The 25,682-nt window shown below is 27.4% G+C and overlaps 5 protein-coding genes across 7 annotated transcripts; 4 read left to right on the top strand and 1 right to left on the bottom strand.

Annotated features, from left to right (window-relative positions):
- The first annotated feature begins 3,531 nt into the window (after positions 1-3,531).
- LOC113551410 (nucleoside diphosphate kinase) lies at positions 3,532-6,536 on the top strand. Of its 2 annotated transcripts, XM_026953641.1 has the most exons (5): positions 3,532-3,730; positions 5,019-5,179; positions 5,826-5,927; positions 5,989-6,101; positions 6,171-6,536. In XM_026953641.1, the coding sequence occupies exons 2-5, from the start codon at positions 5,045-5,047 to the stop codon at positions 6,292-6,294; spliced, it is 474 nt and encodes a 157-aa protein (XP_026809442.1). In that variant the 5' UTR covers positions 3,532-3,730; positions 5,019-5,044; the 3' UTR covers positions 6,295-6,536. The 2 variants fall into 2 exon arrangements, with proteins under 2 accessions (XP_026809442.1, XP_026809443.1); XM_026953642.1 differs by lacking the exon at positions 3,532-3,730 and having other exon boundaries at positions 4,919-5,179.
- LOC113551409 (embryonic stem cell-specific 5-hydroxymethylcytosine-binding protein) lies at positions 6,436-9,191 on the bottom strand. Its single transcript, XM_026953640.1, has 6 exons — positions 9,137-9,191; positions 8,641-8,875; positions 8,354-8,548; positions 7,640-7,861; positions 7,417-7,562; positions 6,436-6,642 (listed from the first exon to the last, which is right to left on the bottom strand). Exons 1-6 carry the CDS (start codon positions 9,154-9,156, stop codon positions 6,540-6,542), a joined length of 921 nt encoding a protein of 306 aa, XP_026809441.1. The 5' UTR covers positions 9,157-9,191; the 3' UTR covers positions 6,436-6,539.
- Positions 9,192-9,723: 532 nt separating this feature from the next.
- LOC113552786 (transcription factor IIIB 90 kDa subunit) lies at positions 9,724-12,327 on the top strand. Of its 2 annotated transcripts, XM_026955713.1 has the most exons (3): positions 9,724-9,966; positions 10,721-11,385; positions 11,466-12,292. In XM_026955713.1, exons 2-3 carry the CDS (start codon positions 10,737-10,739, stop codon positions 12,290-12,292), a joined length of 1,476 nt encoding a protein of 491 aa, XP_026811514.1. In that variant the 5' UTR covers positions 9,724-9,966; positions 10,721-10,736. The 2 variants fall into 2 exon arrangements, with proteins under 2 accessions (XP_026811514.1, XP_026811515.1); XM_026955714.1 differs by lacking the exon at positions 9,724-9,966 and having other exon boundaries at positions 10,737-11,385; positions 11,466-12,327.
- A 792-nt stretch (positions 12,328-13,119) lies between these two features.
- Positions 13,120-15,304, top strand: LOC113553783 (JNK1/MAPK8-associated membrane protein). The gene is made up of 7 exons (XM_026957305.1): positions 13,120-13,431; positions 13,704-13,779; positions 13,879-14,150; positions 14,277-14,504; positions 14,644-14,819; positions 14,891-14,967; positions 15,026-15,304. Exons 2-7 carry the CDS (start codon positions 13,750-13,752, stop codon positions 15,248-15,250), a joined length of 1,008 nt encoding a protein of 335 aa, XP_026813106.1. The 5' UTR covers positions 13,120-13,431; positions 13,704-13,749; the 3' UTR covers positions 15,251-15,304.
- A 5,083-nt stretch (positions 15,305-20,387) lies between these two features.
- On the top strand, positions 20,388-25,025 carry LOC113552383 (cdc42 homolog). The gene is made up of 7 exons (XM_026955259.1): positions 20,388-20,897; positions 21,085-21,221; positions 22,141-22,213; positions 22,294-22,403; positions 22,465-22,662; positions 23,868-23,977; positions 24,602-25,025. Exons 2-6 carry the CDS (start codon positions 21,117-21,119, stop codon positions 23,955-23,957), a joined length of 576 nt encoding a protein of 191 aa, XP_026811060.1. The 5' UTR covers positions 20,388-20,897; positions 21,085-21,116; the 3' UTR covers positions 23,958-23,977; positions 24,602-25,025.
- Positions 25,026-25,682: the final 657 nt, after the last annotated feature.

The raw sequence follows: 25,682 nt of genomic DNA, 5'->3' as shown, positions 1-25,682 counted from the left end.
AATATGAAGCAATACTAATATGTTTTTTTCACTATAAAATAATTGCGTTGACACGCTCTTAAAGAGTATAACAATCGTACGATTATAATACAGTAAGAAAAATTATTTCTAAGTATTTATGCTTCCGGAAAAATACGTTTTTCCAACTTTTTACGTATGTATATTGTACAAATAAGGATGATTATTAAATTTGAGACTTTTTTCATAGGACTTTTGTTCGGGAATTCGTTATTTAACCATCACTTCTATGTTTATAAAATCACTGAATTGAGTGAAAACAAATAAAAATAAAATATTTTATATAATGTAGTGTAGTTGACAATATTATATAATATGTTATTGTTATTATGTTTCAAAAGCCTATAATTTTGTAATTCTATAAATATAGATGGAATGGAATAACATAAAAAAAACATCGTTAAAAACATGCAATACTTATGATTTTAAATTTATAATACAAATATACACATTAAAAAAAACTTAATTTCTAAATTTTGTAGTATACAGTCTTCTATTTTTTATTTCTTAATTCATAATCTGCAAAATTATTTCCAAATATTGCGTATCTTCTTTCGTTAAGATCATTTATATCTGACTTTGAATAACAGATATCCAATGAGTCTAAAAACGTTGCTGTTTTTTCGTTATTGATTACATTAGTGTTTACATCTTTATTTTTCTCACTTATAAATAAGCCATACTTATCAGTTAGCTTTTTGTAATTATTTTCATTTGTCAAATTTTGATGAAAAATAATTATCTTAAAAATTAATTTAAACCAATAATCGGTGCTAAGAAAAGATTCATTGTCTTTAAAACATAATACTTTTGCTTTTTAAATTGTCTTTGAATTTTTCATGCTTAGAATCTATACAGTCAATATAATTTTTTTCATAAATATTTCTCTATTCTACTTCTATGGCATAGCTTGAGTATTTGGCTATATCGAAGACTATTTCTTCAGGTGAAGTACAGGTAGTGAAGTATTTCTCAATTTGTTTTTTATACAATCGACCCATTCAGGTTTAGGACCTACTACGTGGTACTTTGAGCCAAATTTTTTTTTTTAAAATCCTTACGGTCATCACATAAAATAGAATTTGGACATTTTGAACCATTATTTTCCTCATTTAAAAAGTAATTCATATCGTTCCTACACGGCGCTACTCTGGCAGTATAAAGAGCTACAGAGCCAAACAACAATTCAAATATTTCTGCTATAACAGGTTGTACACCCGCGAAATACGTCCGTATTTTGATACAGTCGTCTTTTTTTTGATGTTACACCACCCTTAATTTTTATGAATCTTTAAACTAAGCGCCAATTTCGTTGTTGATGCGTGCAAACTGCTGTTCAGTGTTAGATTCACGACAATAATATACAGCTGCTGATATATAGGTGGATTAAAAAATTACAAGACATAACCACAATTAAAGACAGTACAATTACCACCATAGACCTATCTCATATCACAGAATTGAAGTATGTTTAAAATTAGTGGTTTTTTTTTTTTTGTGTGTCTAGATGTTTCATAAACATGCATAGAATTTAAATGAGTTGTATTTTTTTCTGTTTTTATGGCAGCACTGATTTTTATTGTTTTTTTATGTTGTCATCAGTTATCCGTCTGATTTTAAGATTTGTTAATTTTGTTTGGGCATCGCATTTTTTTCGTGGACTTATGAAATACCCGTTATTATCATATTATAGTATTATACACAGTATTACAATCTCCACCAACTATAGAGATCTTAAACCAACCCAAAAATGTCTTTTATATTATTTTACTCAACTATATACTGTGAAACTTCCTCTAACGGACACCTCCCAATAACGGACGTTTTTTTGGGAACGAGGATATTTTCACAACTTTTCAATAGAAAAACCTCCGTATAGTAGATAATTACACCCTCTGAATAACGGACACCTCCGAATAATGGACAAAATTTCAATGACTTAGAGGTTCCGCTATTAAGAGGTTTCACTGTAGATATATATCTATAAAATAATATTGGTTGTTTGATTTAGTATAATTGGTCTTTGGCATGTATATTCTAATGGTTCTATTGTATTCTCACTTAAATCAGGCGCGGATCTAGTAAATATTTACGGGGGAGGGAGCTTTGGGTTTAGATACACGTCAAACTTATACAAGAGATATACTTTAGTTTTTTTCTTTTTTAAGACACAAGTCCATAAATGGTAGAAGCTAGAAATATATAATTTAGTTAATATTACTAATATACCTATTCAGAAGTCCTAATTTTTTCTGTCAAGTCTCCAAAAATCAAAATATCCGGAAAAGTACAATTCCTCAAATCTGAGTTGTTTCAGAAGTGCTATCTATTATACGTACTTAGAACTAGTTTCATTGACCTAGTCACGACGTGCACACTGTCCGCTAAGAGCACTAATAAAGCCTTTTTAAATTTTGCATTATTACGGTATAATTGTATAATATGACTACTGAATACTGATAGTACTTTTTTGTTTAATCAATAAATTGTAACTTTTTATTTACCTATTACTATTTTCGGTTATCGTGATTACGTAAATATATGCGTTATTAGTGTTATTACGTAGGTTTGTCCATGGAAATTGTAGATAACATTCTCACAATTCAATTTACTGCCGTCTCCCAAATGAATAAAAATTGTTTTTTGGAAATGTAGGTACAATTAAATTCTGTCTCAAAAAGATTAACATTCGTATTTCCTTTATTTGCGCATTATACTTTATGAATTGTTTGGCAGAGAAACTGATTTCTATAAGATGGTGTATACAACAATACTTATAATGTCTTAATATTTGAGGTGATACTACAGTAGACTGGAATAATTATATGCATAAATGATGTGTGTTAAACTTAATCTAACCAAATTTCAATAACCGAAAAGTAACCAATATTCTTATAACTAATTTTATAATAAATTAAATATATTGTATTAATGTGAATACTTTTTAGGTATACCTATTTGTCAAAATACGACATTGATTGGACATTTTTATAGTAGAATTGTTGGTTTCAACGGTAGGGTATTTATCTCAAACCGTACTCTTGAGTAGGTATAAAAAATTGTTGTTATCGTAGTTCAGGAGATCTCTCTTGGCCACCTCCCACTATAATAACAATCTATTAATATATCTTTTGAAATATAAGATATAACTTATTGTTACTCATGATATAAATAACATACTATAATCGCATTGGTTCAATTACGTTCAAGTCTGCACAATACGTCACTTGCTTACCCATATTAATAATATATTATCATATTATTATAGTTATTCAATTATTATTAAGCACCATTAGTACGTCACATTTTTACCGAAGATTATGACCGTAAAAAAAATCCAATCATAAACCTTGTTCTTTATATTGTGGCTTTTCACAGCGTCAGTAAATTACCGACTATAACGATCGTTTTGTTTGTATAGCAATTAGCAACCACTGTTCGCTGATTGGTCCGTTTATCGTTGCCAATCCGTTTGGGAGAGCTTTGTCGTTTCGGAATTTATACATTTCATGTCATTGGTTTTGATTTGACTGGTATATTCGCTACTCGCTAGTCACTAGTGCCTAGTTCACTAGTTGAGGCAGAGGCACTCTGAAGACTCAAGTCATTAATTTATACAGTTTAGTTCAATACTCGCTGACGACCTCACTACCTCTTTATCGATCGCCCGACTTATTATTGACTATATTCGTACGAGTTTTCTAGTTTTTTGGTGAGTACCACTCATTGCGCAAAATATGTTGATATTGTTAAAAACACAGGCTTGTAATTTGTAGGCATAAAAACGTGTCGTATTGACCATTAAAGGAATTATTAAATATTATATAGAATTATAGAATATAGAAATTAAATGTAGTGGTAGTGCTGGTAGTGAATCTAAAAATTGTACAACTTACCATTAAAGAGTTGTTTTTTAACTGATAATTTTAAGTTTTTTACTTTTTTGAATGAACATATATTTTTAATTTTATATTCTGATACAGAGTATTTTTTAAGAGTTTTGATACATAAAAATCGAAATTTGGATAAGTATTATAATAGGTACTTACAAGTTATAACTCATTAATCATAGACTATTGTCTATTACACGTTGTTCTAAATTTGTTTTTTCATTTCAAAATAATATTATTTTTAACTAATTATATCTATTTTTTATGAACTAATGAATACTTTATAATTTTGTCATATTATATGTAAAATTACGCTATTCTTGTATTTTTTAATTCATCTTTCCTTCGAAGAAAAATCTGGTTGTGTTTAGTGTGTACTATAGTCTATAAGTATTTTATTTTTTTTCCTCTGAATATTCCAACTTTTAATACAAAAAAATATTACATACGAGTATTATAAAATATTGTCAATAAAACAATACCAAAACAAAAATAAAATCAAACACACATTTTTGATGCTTTGTTTTTTTTAAATGTCGACTATAAATAAACAATAATATATGTAGCTTAAAATTTCAGTATTGGACCTGATAAGCTAAATAAAAAAATTGTTCTTATGAACCACGAATAAAAATAACATTTATATTCGTACCATTCGTATAATTTCAAAATTTAAATCAAACATAATTTTTTTTTTTGCTTTTGGCAAAAGTAGAGGATTGACCTGCAACCTATCTATAAACTCTCTAAAGAACTGGGTATTTCGTGAAATTAATGGTCATCAGTCAACTTGTCGTATTAACTTTAAATATTAAAAATGTTAGTTATTAAAAAATACTTGTATAGTTGTATACTGTTTCATACTTTCATGGCAATATATTTCCCTAATTCCTTTATAATCTATCACTCTAAACAACGGCGTTACGCTGTTTGAGACTTGAGTCAGCCAACGCCCACGTGTAATGATAATAATAATGATAATGATAATAATAATAGACAATAGTGTAAAGTTTTCCTAGTACGTTACTACGTTCATTACGCTTTTCGTGACTACATCAGTCGTGTAATAGTAATAAAGTAAAATATTGCTATTTTTGTTTGTTTTTGCAGATTGTGTTTGCTAATTATATAGAAAAATGAGCGGAGATGCTTATTCAGAACGTACATTCATCATGGTTAAGCCGGATGGTGTTCAACGCGGCCTGGTTGGTAAGATAATCAAACGTTTTGAAGAAAAAGGATTCAAATTGGTTGCAATGAAATTTATGTGGGTAAGTACTCCTAATTCTTAAATAACCATATTTATAACTTTTAAGTAGACAATAACCATTAAATGCTTGAAAGTAAATTTGAAACTAAATAATAAACAAATACAATTGAGTGTCACTTATTCACATTAATTGGAACCATGGGTGTAGATAATTGACGCTCTACTGTACTACTTATACACATTGTGCAGTTGTGCATACAAATGTTATGGTATTTTAACTTTTAATATTTCATTTGATGAACAAATAAGTTAAATGTTAATGTTTTAGTAATAGTTTTATTAAGTTCAAACTCGGGAATAAAAATAATATAATAGTAAATAGTATATATGTAAAATTTTAAATTTGTAACATAAAACTAATATTTTTTTAAAATTATTTTACATAAGTATTTATTTTTTGGCAATACTTTATACTTTTGGTTTTTATAAAGAATATGAAAAATTAAATTAATAATAGTAGTCTGAGGTAGCCAAAAATAACTTTTGAATTGCTTGACTTTTTTTGTGTTAAGAACATTAATTTTGTATATTTTATCCTGAAAAATAAAAAAAATATAACATATAACATATTATACAAGGTTAAAATTAATATTTTTAAATAACAATTTGATTAAATTTTAAATCAAGTTACTTATTATTTATTTCAGGCATCTGAAGAATTATTATCAAAACACTATGCTGATTTATCAAGCAGACCATTTTTCCCTGGCCTTGTCAAGTATATGGCTTCTGGACCTGTAGTGCCAATGGTTATTAAATACAATGTTGTTTCCTTGAATAAAAATAATAAAATAATTATATTGTCTTAAGGTTTGGGAAGGATTGGATGTTGTTAAAACTGGACGTTTCATTCTTGGTGCAACTGACCCAAAAAACTCAAATCCTGGTACAATTAGAGGTGATTTATGTATCCAAGTTGGCCGGTAAATATTTCTTAAATCTATAACAATTTTTATTAATAATAATTTTAAACTTTTCAATATTATTATTAGCAACATAATTCATGGTTCAGATGCTGTAGAATCAGCCAACAAAGAAATTGCTTTGTGGTTTTCGGAGAAAGAAGTGGTATCATGGTCAAGGTCCAGTGATTCTTGGTTGTATGGTGAAAACTAAAATATGAACTAAACATTGATTTTTTGAGCTTATAAACAATTACTTGGTCAATAGTTATAATTTGGGTAGTAGAAATGTAATTATTATCAACTTATTAAATAACAGTTGCATTATGCTCATCTACAATTTTTTTTTTTAAATGAATCAAATATTAAATCTTTTATTTTGAAAATATTATTCTTATAATAGTTATAAATAATATATTATGTTGTATACATCAATTAAAATTGTATGATAACGAGTAATTAATTTTTAGGTTTTTTCCTCATTTGATCTTCATCATTACTATCACTTTTTTTATTTTTTCCTGTTAACCAAGATGTCATAAAAGTGCTGCTTTTGTTAACTCTGTAAATAAATAATGAATCTAAAATTATTTAATTGATAACATTTTTAAAATATACAAGTTAAGTTAAAATGGTATAGAAATCAAAACAATTGGTTGTTTAAGCAGAAATTAATTCAATCTGTCATTACATTAGTTCTAATGCTCACATCATAATGCTTCACTTCTTAACTAACCTTTTTCATTATTTTACATATTACATTATAATTACATCCCAGTGAATAATTTTTTGAAGTATTATTAGCAGAATATTATGTTAGTTTTTGTTAATGTTATGTATCCCAGTACAATATTTTATTGTTTGATTTTATAATTACTTGTCAAAACATTATATGTGGTTATTAATATGTGCACCAAAATTAAATAATCTTTAACCAACGTTACAACCATTACAATCAGTTACCTATAAACTATAGTAACTATAGTTGAGCACGTATGATATGAATTATACTATTATTATATCTATAGGTTGTGTTATAAAACAGCTGCATTACGGTATACACTATTTAAAAAAACTAATACATACAAAATAACTAGAAATATTATGGTCTGCCTAGTATAATGACATTGGACATAATATTGTAACTGGTATTTAGCTTGTATTTTTAGTCAATATATTATAATAATATAACCTAGTATTAGCATTGATAAAATATATGTATATTTAATCAATGGTATTATATTGAAAAAAAAAATAATTTAAATAATAAAACATAAATTTAGACTAAAACCATAATTAACAAATAATTAAATCATCTAACTAACGATATACATACATTTTTGATGTAGGTTTATTACAATCTTCACTTTTGTTACGCGAGTTGTTGACTATGCTTGACACTTCATACCAGGTCAGATTATCAGTAGGACGAAGCATAGAGATGGCTTGACTTGCAGACACCCTTCTAGTATCTAACCAGTCCTAAGTAGTTAAAATAAGTTTAAAAAAATTTAAACAAAGTAAAATTTCTTATTTAAATAAGATTTACGTAGATTAACCTCTATAAGTTGTTCATTCTCTAAGACTGCAGGAATTCTGTGATGAAGTTGTGAAAATGACTTGCTTGATTCCATTGTGATAACTGAATAGCTATAAACATCCCCATCGGATGAATTCCATTTATTGTAAATACCAGCTAATTGTAGTAGAGATGGTCCACACCAACCATTTTGTTCTGACCACTGAGCTGATTCCCAAGCATTTGTATCATAAACTGAAACCTTGATAAATATATTTTTATAACATTAAGTTTCATTTATGTTATTTATACCAAACAAAGGGTATATCGTTTAAAACAGAGTATTTTTAGTATAAGCATATGGTATAATTCATGAAATATTAATAAATTGTAAAACAAATTAATTCAATTTGAGTCAAAAATCAATTTTATGAGATAATACTCATTTAACCCCATCTACTAAATTATTTTGGCTATAGTTTATTCCTGTAGTAAATATATAAAGAAGAGAGCAAAAGAACAAAATATTTAGATTTAAATGTTACATTTTTAGCTGAACAAATTATTCTTAACTTCTTGTAGATAAATGTTATTAATTTATATTTGATCTGACTATTATTATACTACTAAATTACAAATGGCATAAATCATTACAATTCAAAGTTAAGAATTTATGACTTTTTGAGTACATTATTTGTTCATAATTGATTTTTGATTAAATACAAAAAAGCTGTTACTTCTATTAAATACTAACTCCATTTTTCTGGGGCATGTATATAAAGTAAGGCTTTTTCTTTCCGGGTCCTTCAGTTGTTTTCCATTCGTAGAAACCTTCACAAATTACAACACATCTTCTTCCTTTAGTCAATGGTTCACTGTAAAGTTTTGAAGTTGTTACATTTTCTATTCGACAATTATTTGTACTTAATCCATGGTTGTTGAAATTTCCCTAAACAAATTTTCTTAGTTTAATATTTAAAATAAAATTGCAAATACAATATAATCATTAATTTTTATGATTACTAATAGTTTTATATTTACCTTATGCCAGGGAGGTATCATACCCCATATCATGGGTGTCAATATCCTAGAAGGGTAGCCAACAAATTCTTCGCCAGAAACAAGAATAGGAGTTACATCAGTAGGTGCTATGTTGTTGGATTGTTTAAATTTAAAGTTATCATTCATTTCATCATGCCATTCTGGTTGACGATACAATGTGTCTTTACGATCTTTATAGCTCGTTGCTTTGCAATAAGTTTCACATTTTAAGTTACTAAAAAAACACACAGATGATTATGGTACAGTTTGTCATAACACATAACACATAAGTCAAGAAGATCAAATTATTGTTAATAAGTTAATAGTCAGCATCCAGCGCTTAAACCAATGAAAATTAAATTTATGAAAAATTAAATCATAAATAATATTCTAGACACCGATTTGAATTAATTATGTTAAGTAAATATATTTTATGTAATGATGTCATAAACCATTCTACATTTGTAAATAAAAATTATAAAGGTAAGTTACTCACCAAGCAGTTCGGCCGCACATTTTATTTTCACATTCAACTTCAATACAACACAATATATAACAATTTCATCGCATAGGTAATATTATACTCTATCAATAAATTATAATAACCTGCTACCAATTAATAAATGTAAAATGAACGTTAATTAAATTTTAATGACTTTTAAATAACGATTAATTAATAAATATTGTATTAAAATATAATATTCAACATTACCTTAATACTATTTGTTAGTTTTTTCAAATTCAAATTCGAATTAGGGAATTCAGAATAATAGAAATACGGAACCACGGATAAAGATTAAAATTGAACTACTTTAAGAAGCACGATGCTGCATAATGGTGTATTATGTGTAATAATTTAAAAATATTTATACTTATATTAATATTAATCTAATATAATAGGTATATATTATAATATTAAATATTAACAACATAATATTTTCAATTTGTTTGGAATTGGAATACCACGTTTTTCCCGCTCAAAAGTTGATAACGCAGATAAGACCTATGGTATAAGAAATAAATACAAAAATAAATAAATAATATTAGCCCCGTATACAGTGAGCAGCTGCTGAACGTAAACACGTAATATCACAGAATAGATTATGCGGTAGACAATTTCCGATATTAATACTTTCGACATCGGCTGATCAGTCGACAGCAATCACCACTCAGCAGTGGCTTAGCGCAACACTAGCCAGTGAAAATTCACTTCATAGTTACTACTTAGTACTCCCCGTTCGGCTGTCTGCCTAATCTCCATTTTATGGAGGCGTCTTGGCAGTGGTTAGTGCAGTGTGATTTTACGTAATATAGAACGCGAAACTAGTAAGTAATTCTGTTTAGTTTTTATATTCTTCCAATCCCCACACTTGACCTGGATGGTTGGAACGTTGGATTGTAGTCTTATGAATTTTAAATTTTTATAGTTTGTTAATATCTTTGATATGAAAGTTTTGAGTTCGGCTTACGCCACGAACATGTGACGTGTGTTATTTCATATTTTAGTACCTTGTACGTGTGCAGGGTTATTGACATGAGACATAACACTTTATAATAATAAAAATAAATAATATATTTATAACCTTTCATCAATTGGTTTTCAAATAGATTTGATATTCATACCAATTAGTCTCGCATGTGTTTACTGGGTATACTATGGTATGTTGATGAATTGACTGTTTAAGTTTAGTCCTCGTCACTTTCATCAATGATCTTTAAATTTTATAATCTAAGTGTAGTCCTGATCCTCAATCGGATTGGTTTTATCTTATTTCTACACCTACTCTAGGTACACATTTGTTTTCATCACAATTCATAAGTATTAAATCACATGTTTTTAATTTTTCTAGTGTTGATTTTTATTTTCATCAATGATATATTGTTTAATTGTCAAATTGATTATTTTATACTCAAAGTTTGAACCTGCAGTCTTCCCTGGTTAATGTTTTGTTGAAAACAAATAATAGTAGATAGATTACTTATTTACATGGATCATTTTGTTTGTTTGCATCAAATTATTTTTTAATTATATTTTATGTTGTTTACTAACAATTATTCATATAATGTTTTTAATAATTAGATTTAAAGCAGCAATCATGAAGTGTTCAGACTGTGGTTCTCTGAACCTGGATTCCAGTGATGGACCTACAGTATGCATGGATTGTGGTGGAGTTATGGACGAATCACATATTGTCTCTGAAGTCCAATTCGAAGAAACTGACCATGGATCCCGTGCTGTTGGACAGTTTTTATCATCTGATTCTCAAGCTGCTAACTTTCACAACTTTGGTAGCGCTTTCCACCATGGCATGAAGCAACCATCTCGAGAAATGACTCAAGCCAAAGCTAGGCGTGGTATACAAGTATTAAGCAACAGTCTTAATCTTAGTCCTCAAACTTTGGAAAACGCTTGCGTCTATTACAATATGGCATTGAAAAGACACTTTACGCGAGGAAGAAAGAATGCTCTGATCTATGCAGCATCTGTATACATAGCGTGCCGTATGGAAGGCACCATGCACATGCTTTTAGATGTAGCTGATGCTAGTGAAGTTAATGCATTTGAACTAGGAAAGACATACCTGAGAATGATGCAAACATTGACTCTGACTGTGCCTAGTCTTGATCCCAGTATTTTCCTCATGCGTTTTGTTAATTCTCTAGATTTTGGTGATAAGACCCATATTGTGTATACAACAGCAATGCGATTACTGCAAAGAATGATGAGGGATTCAATTCATACAGGTAAATTTATTCTTAAGGCCAATTATATATTAATATATTATGCATATGTGATATGTCTAAACTCTTGTTTCATATTTTAGGTAGAAGACCATCTAGTTTATGTGGTGCAGCTTTATTGATTTCAGGGCGTATGCATGATTTTAACCGTACTACTGATGACATTATTAAAGTTGTTCATTGCCATCATGCCACTTTGAAGAAACGGTTACTGGAGTTTAAAGACACACCTTCCAGTATGTTGTCAATAGAAGAATTTATGACTGTTGACTTAGAAGAAACTCACGATCCTCCATCCTATCGGGTAGCTCGTGCTAGAGATAAGGAGCGCATAGATAAGTTTTTTGAAGCAAATGATAGTGAAAAAGTGATTGATGAAGTAAAAACTGCAATTGAAAAAGAACTGAGTAAGAAAAAAAATACTACAGTTTTAGGTGTCAACTTGGTAGAAATTGCAGCAGCAGCACCCCCCGAACCTGGAAGTAGTTGTAAACCTGTCAATGTAGGGCCTTCGTTAGAAATTATGGGTTTATCTGAAAATAAACGGTCTTATGAAGATGATGACGAAGAGGATTCATTGTGTGATGTTGTAATAGATGAAGACGAAATAGATTCTTATATTTTATCTAAGGAAAGCCATCAAATCAAGAGAAACATGTGGATGAAAATGCATGGTACTGCTTTCAGAAAAATGCAATTGAGTAGAGAAGAAAGAGCAAAGAATCCAAAGGTTATTAGAGCTAAAGAAAAAAAAGCCAAAAACTCATTACGAACACCAGCAAAGACGGCAGCTGAAGCTGTGGAACGAGTTTTGAAAAAGAAAAAACTATCATCAAAAATCAACTATGATATACTTGACAATCTTGACAGTTTTGTTAATTCTGATTCCTCGTCCTTACCTGGACTATAATTTATTTTATTTTGTAATATAACATATAAATGTTATTTTGTTGTATTTAGTTGCTCTATAAATTAGGCATGTAAATATACATTTTTTTATACATGATAATATACATATTTGTATATGATATAACATAACTTTCCTACAAAAAGGACTAGATGAATTTAATAGTATTACAAAACTCTAATATTTTCTTTGTAACAAGCATCTAGAAAATTTTTTGTCTAATTATATTCAATCTGTAATAAACTGGAATTATTATATTTTTATTATTTATTATTTAATGTTATTAAGAATATAACATTCGTCATTCATGACACTTGACTCTTAATGTTATACTTTATTTCGACATATAAGCCTAAATAATGTCTAATTAAAAATTGTATTCTGTACTTATAGTTAATCCCGAGTTAAAGTTAGTATATTGATATGTTCATGTCAAAAATATCTATCTACAAAAATCTAAGAAAAATAATTTGGTATAATAGTATGAATACATCTCAGAATTATATTTCTGCAGTAAATAGCATTTATCTATTTACAAATTATATGACATTTTCTCTGAGAAATTTTTTTTAGCTTAAAAAGTAAAGGACTATAGCTCAGTGTAAGTTGAACATGTTATGTGTAATGTATTAAGCTTAACATACATTTACATATTGATATAACAAGTATATAATAATAGACTAATCACTAACTTTGTACAACATTGTTCTGTGGTACAACTGTACTGTACACTAATACCACAGATAATCTTATCAACATTTTGTTATTATCATAAAATTCTATGTAATCAAAATCACTGATTCAAATATTTCATCAATCAAAATCACGATTGAGGATAGAACTGTGATCAAAATTATTTTAATAATAAGTAAATAATTATAATAAAATAAAATATTAGTACTATGTAAATAATTTATTTAGTCAACATTTTATATTTTAATATACTGTTTCGACTTTTGTGGCTACTGCCCACCAGCACTTTTAAAAACATTTAATAGTGTTCTACTGTTCTGAACGTTGTTATTTTGAAACAAAGTATACACTATGACGGCCGACAATAAAGCTTTTTAGGATGAATGATGGTTTGTGCTGATACACAGCTGAATATTTAGTACACAACTAATACATTTATATAGCTTGATGTGAGTATTAGACAAATTTATTTTATATTTTAACACTGTGTTGCTATTTTTTCCTCGACCATACATTTACCAATTATTGGACTGCTATTAATCATGTTACAGTAAATACCAGTTCAAGAAATCCTATAATAATATAATTATCTATAATCGGAATCATTTTTAAATAAATAATTTTTTGATTTATATAGCCCCCACTCCTCTAAACATTATATTGCTTAAAATATCTCATCACCTATTTATTTTAATGTCATTGTTAATATTTATGCTCTCAGGTATAACATAATCATATAAAATTTGTGTTCACTCTGGCCAGCTGTAATGGGAGATTATTATCAACATTTTCTTAATGTGAGTTAAATCTATAGTTATATATTATAATAATATGTGAGATTTTTTTGTGAAACATGTATTAATAGTTAATGGGTTTTGATTTTGTATTATTATTAGAATCATAACAATATTGATCATATACTCGAACTGAGATGTCCAGGTTACTATTGTGGTCGAAGAGATTTGGGTAATGGACGTACAAGTGATTGTGGTTCATGCCCATCTGGTACAAAAGTAAATTCATTTCATATTTGTCAACCATGCACAGATTCACCATCATCATATGATTACATGTATCTCTTATTCATGGCGACTGTGCCTTTATTATTTCATGCTGTGTACATAGATCTGTCTTTGTCATCAATAGTATGGGCTTTCAAAGGAAAAAGGTATTAATTTTTGTAATTTTTGTTTTGTTTTATAAGATGGTTTTAATTGTAATACTTTTAATAATTGTATTCCTCCTAATAAATTATATTTTGACTGCCTTACAAATTATTATATTTTAATTACAGTGGAAATTCTCAGAAAAAAACAAAAACGAAAATTATCTTAAATATATCTGCAATATTGGAAATATTTATTGCAGCGGCTTTAGCAGTCCTAGTTGTAGATCCTATTGGCCAACTATGGATTCGATCGTGTCGTACACAGTGGCTATCTGATTGGTACACAGTTTTGTATAATCCAACACCGGATTACCGTGAATCATTAAGATGTACTCAAGAAGCCGTGTATCCATTGTATGTTTTATTAATATTTTATATCATTGATTAGAAATTATTATACATATTTATTATTAATGATATTACATAAATTTATTAACATATTCATCGTAATGTGTAATCTAACATATTTTTATTTTTGGTGATCAATTTTCAGATATTCCATGATTTTTATTTTTTATTTGGCTTGTATAATTGTTTTACTTACGATACGTCCTTTGCTCTCTGCTTATTTTAATCTTAACAGAGGGGCCTATTTAAAAACTATATATGCTGGATTATATTTCTTTCCCATAGCAGCTATAATTCATGCATTCTTAGGAGGCATTGTTTGTAAGTATTTTTAGAAGTTAATTTTAAATATTTGTTAATTAAATTAATGTCTATATTTTTTTTTTTAATAGACATCACGTTTCCTTATATTGTAATTGTTGTTTCTGTAATATCAAGCGCAATTCATTTTGCTACAGAAATAAATCAGGTATTATATATTAACTGTTTTATTAAAATAGTAAATAATGTCATGTTCAATTTAACAGTCTGCAAAATATTTGATTGTGAACACTGTATGTGTACCAAGAAACATACTTATCGTAGCTGTTCATTGGGTCAGTCATGGATTTGGTATTGTAGCCATAACTCAGTTGGAAAATCCACCAGTTGACTATGCTTTATTGTTACTTATTCCTTTACCAACTCTTTTCTATATAGCAACTACACGCATAAGCGAACCATCGAAAATACTTGTATTGTATTGTAATTAGTCAGTTGATTGTTTCAAATTAAAAAAAGAAATGAACAAATTTACAATTATTAACTATATTTTTATACTGTATATAAATTGTTATTTATGAAATAAAAAAAAATAGTTATTTAGTAATTCATCATTTAATATTTACTACCTATCAATAATTAAATGATTTGATATAATGTTGATCTCCAAAACATTTTAAAGTTTTATTTCTTAATACTCATAGCCTCATAGGTATGCATATAGAATGTACACAGTACTGTGCCCAGGCACACCCTATGATATTTCATGGGCTGAGGATCGAAGTGCCCAATGTCTCAATTAAATTGCCCATATATTAATTGCAATAAGAATGTCCCATAAAGATTTACCTATTGCGTTATCTCCTGAAATAATGAAAATATCATAATTCTATTTTTTTTTTTTTTATAAGACTCACAAGAACAAGGACTTCAAGTATTGCATATTTTAATTTAATTTTAATGTTTTGGTAAAAAAGTTTAAAAAAATCAAAGATAGCCATTTTGTAGAGTTTATTTTTTCTAAAAATGTTGACGTTTCAATACTTTATTTTATTAACATAGTGGTTTTTAATATTTTTTTCTAGTTTCGTAAGAAATTGTGAATTATTTAATACCAAATAAGTGTTATCAAACACGTGGCCTATGAACTAGTGCCCATATAATAATAGAAAAATTTTAAAAATCATGATGTTAATGAACATAAAATGTTAAAACGTCGAAATTTTCAGAAAATAAACTTTACAAACTAGCTATCTTTGATTTTTTTAAAATAATTAAGTAAATAACTTTTTTACCAAAACATTCAATCAAATTAAAATATGAAACTTATAGCCCTTGTCCCTAATAGGTCAATAATATGCTCATAGGTCTATATAAATAATACATACTCATAATATGATTACATAAGTAGTAAAACAGTTCTTGTGGAATGTAGTCATGTAGACAAATGAAAAATAGTGAAAATCTCAATAATTCATAACAATAGTCAATAGTTCAATTGTTCAATATCATATTTTATATATAACTAATTTATCTGGAATGTACCAAATTTTATTTGTAAATATTTTACTATAAAGGTAAATTAAATATTCATTTGAATTAATTGCCAATGTCAAATTTTTAGATAAATAATATACCTATTGTAAATTATACAGGTAGGTTCATATTATATAACATTAGTCAAGATAATCATCAATACCTTTTATTTATTATTTAACACGAAACAGTAAAATAATTGTTAATTAAGAATAATAGTTACAATTTTGATATATTGTAAAACGCAAACTTTGTGTTTAATGTATAATACATATTTTGATTATTTATCAATTACAATCTATTAATGGCTGATATATGAGCGGCAATTGATGGGCGATGGCATAGTTTTAAGTTTTTAACATAAAATATAAAAAATAGTTATAATTTTTCAATCCATTATAACGTATTTTGAACATATTAGCATTGGTTATTATCTTTAGACAATATAATTTAATGACTCAGAAATTGTTATTTCAAAATTTAATTTATGTACCTACATCAAAAATTACAAAAAACCATTTGCTTAGATTAGAAGATCGAAATAATGAATCGGTAATAAAAAAAAGAACACTCATTGTTTGAAAAAAAAAATTTTTATCGGCATAGGGATACTTTTTAAATGATATAACTCATATAATTGGTAGTATTAAAAATCGAAAGTATTATTATTAAAGTATTAAAAAAATATTGTGGATATTCAACTATGGTAGAAATCATAATTTTAATAAATGTATAATTAAAGAAAATATTGGTGCGTGTTATCTACAGATCATTCTGTAATCTGTATTATATAGTAATTATAATTTTCATCTATCCATTCAATTCTGCACATAGTTTATATTGTTAATAAATAAACGGATCAGAAGCGGACTATGGTATAATCAGACCGTAACGTACAAAATATCCAACACCTATCTCTACCGCTAGCTTACAAAAATATTTGACTTCCTAATTTTTTAAATTTTCAAATTTACCATTTAAGTAAAATATGTATTTTCTATATTTTTTTATTGCGTTACTAAGTTCGATTCATCTTACTGCATTATGTAACACTATCGTGAGATGAAAATATTTATTTTTACTAATAATGCTTTCAAAAATAATTTATGATATACAAGTTTTAAATTTACAATTTATTAATGATATGAAGATAAAAACATAATTTATAAAAAATATTTGTACCTAACTAACAAATGATATTTAAGAATATATATTTTTTTTGTTTAAGATCATTGGCAACATTACAGCCTGCAACTTGCAAGTTTACCAGTTTTTTTAGCTCAACAATTTTCATACCATCTTTTTATTTCCACGCAATATTAATTTATTAATTAACATATTAATAATTTAATACAATGATAAACTAAGTGTTAAAGGTGTTACGAATATTTACTATTTACTATTTAGTGTCGAAAACAAATGACTAGAACTAACTCTACAAAAAGTGAGTGTTTGAGTGGTGATTAAAAATAATAGATTGTATATCAAGCATATCTGTATAGGTAGGTACTTAAATAATATAATTCTTAGCTATTGCTTTTACTAAAAAAAAAAATTAAAATAAATCAAATATTCAAATGCCATGTGTTATCTGTACTCTGTAGGTTTTATTTAAATGTTTATTTTCGTTAAGATTTACAATTATATTCATGGACTCATGGTACAATAAGCAAATGAGTGGTAATATAATGTGAGTTGCTGAAAAAGAAAACATCGAATAGGAGTTTTACATTAGAAATTCCCTATAGGCTATAACGTGAGTGGTAGTTTTAGGGAGAAATAATATAAATACTATACATTTTTATACTTTTATAGTGTACATTTTACATTTCTAATACGTTATACGTCTGAATTGACTGACTTATATCTTTGATTATACAGACTGGAGACTAACTAGGTCATACAATTTCTTCTCTCATCATCTTGCCTTCCAAAATATTATTAATTGTCATCCAATTAACTAGTACTTAAGAGGATATTGTAAGAACGACACGAGCATAAGTTATTACTTATTAATTTATTATTTAACTTAATACCTATTTATAATTAAATACCAGAATCTAGATACCTCTAGCTATAATATTGCTATTATTTAAAAAATAAGTGCTACTTAGTTTGGAGAACTAAAACTAAAAAAATAATAAAATGTTTATAAGTCATTTGTATTTTAAGTTGTATATATGCAGCTGTACACGGGTTTGGGGGTGTGACGGCAAAGCCCCCTACAAGTCGGTACATGTCTAACTCTAGGAGGGCTATAGCCCCCCCCAATTTATCCACCCTACGCATATCCTTACATTTAATTACAAGCAATTTATCTTTTATCTATGATTATAAGGCCGTAACCTCTTCCCGAATTTTTAAAATTAGAAATTTGATATAATAGTAAAAACTAAAATTAAAAATATTATTTTTATATTCTAAACAAATACTATATACGATATATATCATTTGTTCTAAATCAATTTAAAAAATTAAAATTTCAAACAGTTATTTTGTTATTAAATTGATAAAAAAAACAAAATTACAGTGTGTCTAACATTTATGATACATGTTAGTCACACTGTAATACAATACATTTTTTTTGTGTGAGAATGAAATTTTTAGTCGAAATACCTAGTAATTTTAATCTTCATGTAAAAAGGTGCTGTCAGCCTGTCAACATTCATTATGGTTTTTGAGAAATAGTAATTAGTAATTATTGACATTATATGTTTGAATAAATCGCTTTGAGTGAAATATTCCCGTTTAAACTTTAAAGATTGTCTGTTAAAATGCTCTATGAACATACTACTCTTATATATATAAATTATTATATTATAAATTATTATTTATGCTATTCAGAGGTTTCTCTTTCTAGCATGGGGCATGTTTTTAGGTAGTTAGAAAAAAAATCCTCAGTATAAACATTAAACAAATTAGTAAGCTTAGAATGTGGCAATATATAAATAATAATCTCTTTTGTATGAGTTATACTTGAATGATACTTTTAAATTTTATTAATTCATAAACAAAAATTAAAAATATTCCCGAAAATAGTATTTTAAATACTTTCTCAAAGTATCTGAATTAGAATCAATCACTTTTTTTTATCATGAAAATGGGCGTAACTAGGATTAATAGTTAAAGGGGCTAGATTCCCAGAAAACCAATTTCAAATGATTTAAAGGCTAATTGAGGCTAAAAGGTAAAACCTTATAGGGGGCTAAATAGTAGTATATACAAAATAAATAGCTAAGCCCCGTATACGCCGATGATAATGAATATTTTTAAAAATAACGTTTATTTGAATATTTACAATCTATACAATAATATGTACAATAAATAAATGTGAGAAAAAAAAGTTATTAAAGATATGTTTAAATCATAAGTCATAATAATATGAAATACAATCTATAATATCTATACAAAAAAATGAAAATTCGTTAGAATTTTCTTTTATTCAGTATGCTGTTAGAAAAGCCTACAGGTACAAATTCCGAATAAGTTTATTATCTCAAATCATATATCTAAATAGAAAATTCATAATTTTTTGATTTATTTATATTTTATATACCTAATAATAATAATATTAATTTTTACCTTAAATTATATTTTACCATTAAAATCACGGATTAAGATATCTTAACATAGTCCGCGATTATTATTAATTTTTAAATAAGGATTTTTTAAATCTCATCCCAAAACTCATTTATTTTCAATGTCAAAATTCACTTCTGATAAGGTCGAATGTCGAATAGTCCACGACATTCTAGAGACCATTAGCTGCTATTATACAACAGATGCTCAGTGTTGATACTTGATATCAAATAAATATTAATTTGCTTTTGCGACCGGCATGTGCCATAAATCATAATCATGTATTCATGCCGTGTCCTTATCAGTTATCATTTCCGTCAACCGCTTCTGCGCCGGGAGAACTGTCCGGTACATCGTTTATCCCGTTCAGACCTCAGATCCGACGACAACGACGACGACTACGACGACGACGACGACGACGACGAAGCTCAACCTCCACGGCTCGCACAGTGCGGCAACGTGGTACGAGATTCCATCCGTATCCCGTATGTGGTTGCGTGCGTGCGTGCGCGTGTGAGTGTGCGTGTGTCAGACTGTCAGAGTGTGTGTGTGTGTGTTGACGCCCGAAATTTTTTGTTATTCCGTCACACACGGCACACAGCACCAGTGTACAAGTTCAGCATAAAGGATCCACTGGCTTTTAAGCATACGCGAAATTTGTTGCCGTCTTTTTTAGCGGTCTTTCTGTACGTGCGCAGTGTTTTTTTTTTTCAATTTCGTCCTCTCCCCACCCACCTACACCCGCAGTACGCGCCGGCCCAGCCGAATTACATGTAGCGTAGTACTTGTGCGTCTCGTAGACGATTTTGTGTTTTTGTTGTATATTTTCGTTTTTATTTTTATTTTTCGTTCACTTGCGTTCTGCCATTTTTTTCTACCGACGTCGGTCTGCGCGTGTTGATCTGCCGGGTACACCCGTACACAGGTTGGAGATCGCTGCAGGCGATTGCAACAGTTCGATTGCGACTACGACGACGACCAGCGAGGACACTTCTCTAGTGCTCTGTGCCGCTTATTCACCAGGTAACCGAGACTATTCGAAGAAAATACTAATTATGTTAATAGTCATAGAATGAATACTAGTAGTTACAATAATTTCTTTCTCTATCATCGTTCAATGTGCCTACAGTTAGTGTACGGTTGTTGAGTGTGATGTGCACATCGACTATGCGTTCGATTGCCCGTTGTAATTATATTCGTTTTATTTCAGTGTACACGTAGGAGTGTTTTCATAGCGGCAACATGCAGACCATCAAATGCGTTGTTGTTGGTGATGGAGCTGTCGGTAAGACTTGTCTGCTCATATCGTACACAACAAACAAATTTCCTTCAGAATATGTACCGACTGTAAGTACAGATTACTTTAATATCAATCTACTGTATTATGTATGTTTGGATATACCTATATAGTTCATAGAAACCACAATTTTATTTTATGTTTGATTGTATGCTTAAAAATTAAAAAATTCAGATTTCCTTTAAACATATAAAACAAATTCATTTCAAATAGTAAATCTACTAATTTGTGTAGGTACCAAAAAACAATAATAGTAAATTGTGAACAAAGTATTAGTTTTTTATGTATCTATCATTATTTTTTTAATAAGCACATATACATTTAATTGTATTATGTATATATTAAGTTAAGGTAGCAATGATAGCATACATAAATAATATGAAAACAAACAATAATTAATGTACCTATAAATTATATTATACATATGACAAATTGTATATATTTTTATTTAGGTTTAGGTATCTACTTCCCATAAGTGTAAATTAAATTAAATGTAAGTTAAATGTTATTATATGATAAATAAATATTTTAAAGAAATAAACTACTGCTTAGTACCTTTAATTAGGTATATAACATGTGTATTGTTGTATACATAATTAGACATTATGTAGGTATCTAATATACTACGACGATTATATAACCTTTAAACTTTTTATCTTAATATGTTGTTTGATTTGATATTATTTATGCATACGTTAATTTCTTTTGTTAATACATTTTTTTATTGGATTTTATGTTTCATGAATATTTTTATATTTATAACAATATATAATCATAATAGAAAGAACTGTGTGTCCCCAAACAATTATTATCTTATTTTATACACATTGGGTATGATACTATGATATAACCCACATACAATGACAAATTCAATATCTGTACAGATAATTTTGATATCATATGTGCATGTATCAAACAGTATAGTTACTTATGAATAAAATATGTTATAATGTTACATTTTTGTTTAAGGTTTTCGACAATTATGCAGTGACAGTGATGATTGGTGGGGAACCATACACATTAGGTTTATTTGATACAGCAGGTAAAAAATGTTTAAACATTGAAATAGTAATTTTTAGTTTTACATACTCTAATTGGTTATGCTTATGCAATAAATATTAGGTCAGGAAGATTATGATCGCCTCAGACCTTTGAGTTATCCACAAACTGATGTGTTTCTTGTTTGTTTCTCTGTGGTTTCACCATCTTCATTTGAAAATGTCAAAGAAAAAGTAAGAAACATCTTAATACATCTAAGTTGTTAATTGATAATAACCAATATGTATTTTCTAGTGGGTTCCAGAGATAACGCATCACTGTCAAAAAACACCATTCCTGTTGGTTGGCACACAAATAGACCTTAGAGAAGATGCCACAACTGTGGAGAAACTAGCCAAAAATAAACAAAAATCAATATCATTTGAACAAGGAGAGAAGCTAGCTAAAGAACTTAAAGCTGTGAAATATGTTGAATGCTCAGCACTTACACAAGTTAGTACAATGGAGTTTTGATATTTATAGGAATTTGATTCATGGAAATTAGCTATACGTGTAATATAATAGTAAAAAGAAATACCAGTGAAACTTCTGAATGGTGGATTCATTTGGTCCCCAAAATTATGTTTGATATTTAGAAAATGTTCAGTTTTTAGTGGGCATTAAGATTATTTATATATGTAGTTGATCATTTAGAATTTTTATTTATTAATAATAATTATTATTTGTGTATACAATTTATAGATAAAAACAAATAAATATTACATATTCAAATTTAAATAAAAGTTGGGTATATACATAATATAGCTTATCATTTATAATACAATTTTTAGTTTGTTTAAAACTATTGTAATTAATTTAAATAATAATTTTAAAATTGTTTTTAAAGAGCGTTATTTATAGTGTCCAAAAAAATCCACTGTATGGAACTCTAATAGTTAGTTCATCATAAGTTCGCCTTCCTCCTTGTATTATTTCTCAGCTAAAATGTATAGTATTAATATTTGCTTAATGAGCTATTCCAATAGATATTGTAAAAAATATTCTCTTATTAATTATAATAAAAAAAGATTATTAATTAACAAAAATAATTTAAAAGTTTTTTTTTGATCGTTTCCTTACAGAAAATAAGAATTTTTTTTAGAATGAAAATTAGAGTTATCATTACATAAGTATTATTAGAATTATAATAGTTTATTTCAGTAAAATTAAACATTTTTAATAATAATAATAAAAAACCCAGAATAATTTTATACATTTTTGAAATAAATGTAGGAGTGTGAGATGATATTATGTGCGTAAAATAGTTCTCTGTACGTTTATTATACTCATACACTTATCTAATTATCATTTATCATTAACACAGTATGACTGATAGTGTATGCTTATGAAGTTGCCCATTTAATATTCCTTAGAATCTAATAGTTGTAAGGAACTTATAAATAAAAAAATTGTTTACATTCCAAGTAAAATATATGATAAGAATAAATAGATATATGCAGCACTTGTGGGATTCAATTATTAATGATAAAAAAGCTAACTCAGTAATTTAATTTCTTTTATGTTATAATTTTAGTTATTTTTACACTCTAAAAATAATATTACTATATGCAATGTGTGATGTACTTTTTTAATTTATAATTTTGTATGCCTTTGTAATACAACATAAGATAATACTTATCTTCTTTTATTGTTTACAGAAAGGACTAAAAAATGTATTTGATGAAGCTATTCTTGCAGCTTTAGAGCCTCCTGAACCAGTTAAGAAGAGGAAGTGTGTTATATTGTAAGGCTGCGGATAAATAAACAGGTGCGACAATTATGTCATAAAAATATTTAAGATAAAACAATTTAAATCATGATTTAGCATGGATACAATAATGAAATAATAATTATTTTGTTTTTACTAATCTATAAATATATATATAAATAATTTATTTTATATTTTACAAGAAAATATGTGCATTCATTGAATAATAAATAAATAGGTTTTTTATACGCCATAATTATTTGTGGTTGGTTTTGTTTATTATAATAACGACCCAATTTATTTTTAATTTTAATTTTTTTGTTCTTTTGTCAATCCTTTTTATGTATCATTTTATGTTTATTAATATATTTTTTTCTTTAAACGTTAATATTCACTTGTAACATCAGTTACTTATTTAGTGATTAATAATATTATTAAGATACATTTTAATTAATAATTATTATTAACATTTAAAATAAATACAGCCATAATATGAAAATAATATTTTACCACATTATGTGTAGGTAGGCTAATAAACCAAAAATTAAAAATTGTATCCATTTACGGAAATAGGTAAATTGTTGTCTGCCGAAATTTTAAAAGTAGACCTAACAGATATTTTTTTAAACTAACTTTTTTTACGCTTAATTGTATTTCTATTTTTTTATAATTACTGATTTGTAGACCAATTAATTTTAATACAATGTTAAGTGAACAACAACTCAAATGCCTCAAGACCTTTTTTATGTCTTTGAACTTGCAAAAGTACAAAATAATTGTATAGTCGAAATTGTACTTTCAATTGCTTATGGATGTTGAACTCTTTTCTTTGCTTTGAAGTGATGAAGAATAATATGACGTTCAGATAATGATAATTATTATACAATCAAAATGTTTAGATAAAAAGACTTACTTATATTATATATATATATATTGTCAACCTTTTAAAATAATTGTTGTAAACTGCAGGTGCAATGTTTAAAGTTTCAAATGGTTGTTCAATTAACTTAATAAAATAGACGAGTCTAGAAATACTTTATATAATAATGTTCTAGATGTTATGGATCATCTTGATGTCACATTGGTTAAATAAAATATTTATTTTTAACTGGCTTTTTAGTTTTATTGTTTGTATCACATTACCCAAATCGATGAAGTGTTATTGTCTTATGAATAACTGTCTAATGAAAGTTATTTTATGTGTAATCAATGAATTTGTACTTTATTCAAACGACAATAATTAATAATTATTAACACGACATTTAATTATTATGTATTATGATGTACGAATTATATATACATATATATATATATATTATATTTCGTATTTGGTATTTCTCATATGACCTTTTGTCAAGTGAATCTGACATAAATTAATTTATATTATAAAAACATGTAGCTGGTATAGCTAAGTATTTAACATTTATAATGTCGAGTGATTGAGGCATTTGATTAACTGCTGCTATACGTGAACGTTTTGTTAGCGGATAGTTAATGTTAAAAAAACTATCTCTATAATATAATGGTTATTTAAACAATTATTATTTTCAGGTTTTGTGTTTCCGTGGATAATAAATTATTAAGAACAAAATAGTCATGATTTTTTGTCACTTAATCGAGTCAGTGGGCGCGAAAACGTTTATATTGGTACAAACGTAATAGATTCATTTTCGGTGGGGGAGGTAAAAAAAAAAATTGATAAATATCTCGCGATCGGTCGCCAAACAAAAAACTTATTCATATAATATTATAGCCACACAGTATG

The sequence above is a fragment of the Rhopalosiphum maidis genome, chromosome 2, assembly GCF_003676215.2.
Source record: "Rhopalosiphum maidis isolate BTI-1 chromosome 2, ASM367621v3, whole genome shotgun sequence".
NCBI lineage: Eukaryota > Metazoa > Arthropoda > Insecta > Hemiptera > Aphididae > Rhopalosiphum > Rhopalosiphum maidis.
Note: the sequence above shows the minus strand (reverse complement) of the source record. Positions and strands in the feature narration are given on the sequence as shown.

Bases quoted from the DNA above. Each gene is read 5' to 3' on its own strand.
- LOC113551410 (XM_026953641.1), top strand. From the start codon at position 5,045: ATGAGCGGAGATGCTTATTCAGAACGTACATTCATCATGGTTAAGCCG. The intron at 5,180-5,825 runs GTAAGTACTCCT...TATTTATTTCAG, and splicing joins TTGCAATGAAATTTATGTGG to GCATCTGAAGAATTATTATC. The intron at 6,102-6,170 runs GTAAATATTTCT...TATTATTATTAG, and splicing joins TTATGTATCCAAGTTGGCCG to CAACATAATTCATGGTTCAG.
- LOC113551409 (XM_026953640.1), bottom strand. From the start codon at position 9,156: ATGTGCGGCCGAACTGCTTG. The intron at 8,549-8,640 runs GTAAATATAAAA...AAATTTGTTTAG, and splicing joins TGATACCTCCCTGGCATAAG to GGAAATTTCAACAACCATGG. The intron at 6,643-7,416 runs GTATGTATATCG...ATTTATTTACAG, and splicing joins AATAAACCTACATCAAAAAT to AGTTAACAAAAGCAGCACTT.
- LOC113552786 (XM_026955714.1), top strand. From the start codon at position 10,737: ATGAAGTGTTCAGACTGTGGTTCTCTGAACCTGGATTCCAGTGATGGA. The intron at 11,386-11,465 runs GTAAATTTATTC...TTCATATTTTAG, and splicing joins GAGGGATTCAATTCATACAG to GTAGAAGACCATCTAGTTTA.
- LOC113553783 (XM_026957305.1), top strand. From the start codon at position 13,750: ATGGGAGATTATTATCAACATTTTCTTAAT. The intron at 14,505-14,643 runs GTATGTTTTATT...ATCAATTTTCAG, and splicing joins CAAGAAGCCGTGTATCCATT to ATATTCCATGATTTTTATTT. The intron at 14,820-14,890 runs GTAAGTATTTTT...TTTTTTTAATAG, and splicing joins ATTCTTAGGAGGCATTGTTT to ACATCACGTTTCCTTATATT.
- LOC113552383 (XM_026955259.1), top strand. From the start codon at position 21,117: ATGCAGACCATCAAATGCGTTGTTGTTGGTGATGGAGCTGTCGGTAAG. The intron at 22,404-22,464 runs GTAAGAAACATC...TGTATTTTCTAG, and splicing joins TTGAAAATGTCAAAGAAAAA to TGGGTTCCAGAGATAACGCA. The intron at 22,663-23,867 runs GTTAGTACAATG...TATTGTTTACAG, and splicing joins AATGCTCAGCACTTACACAA to AAAGGACTAAAAAATGTATT.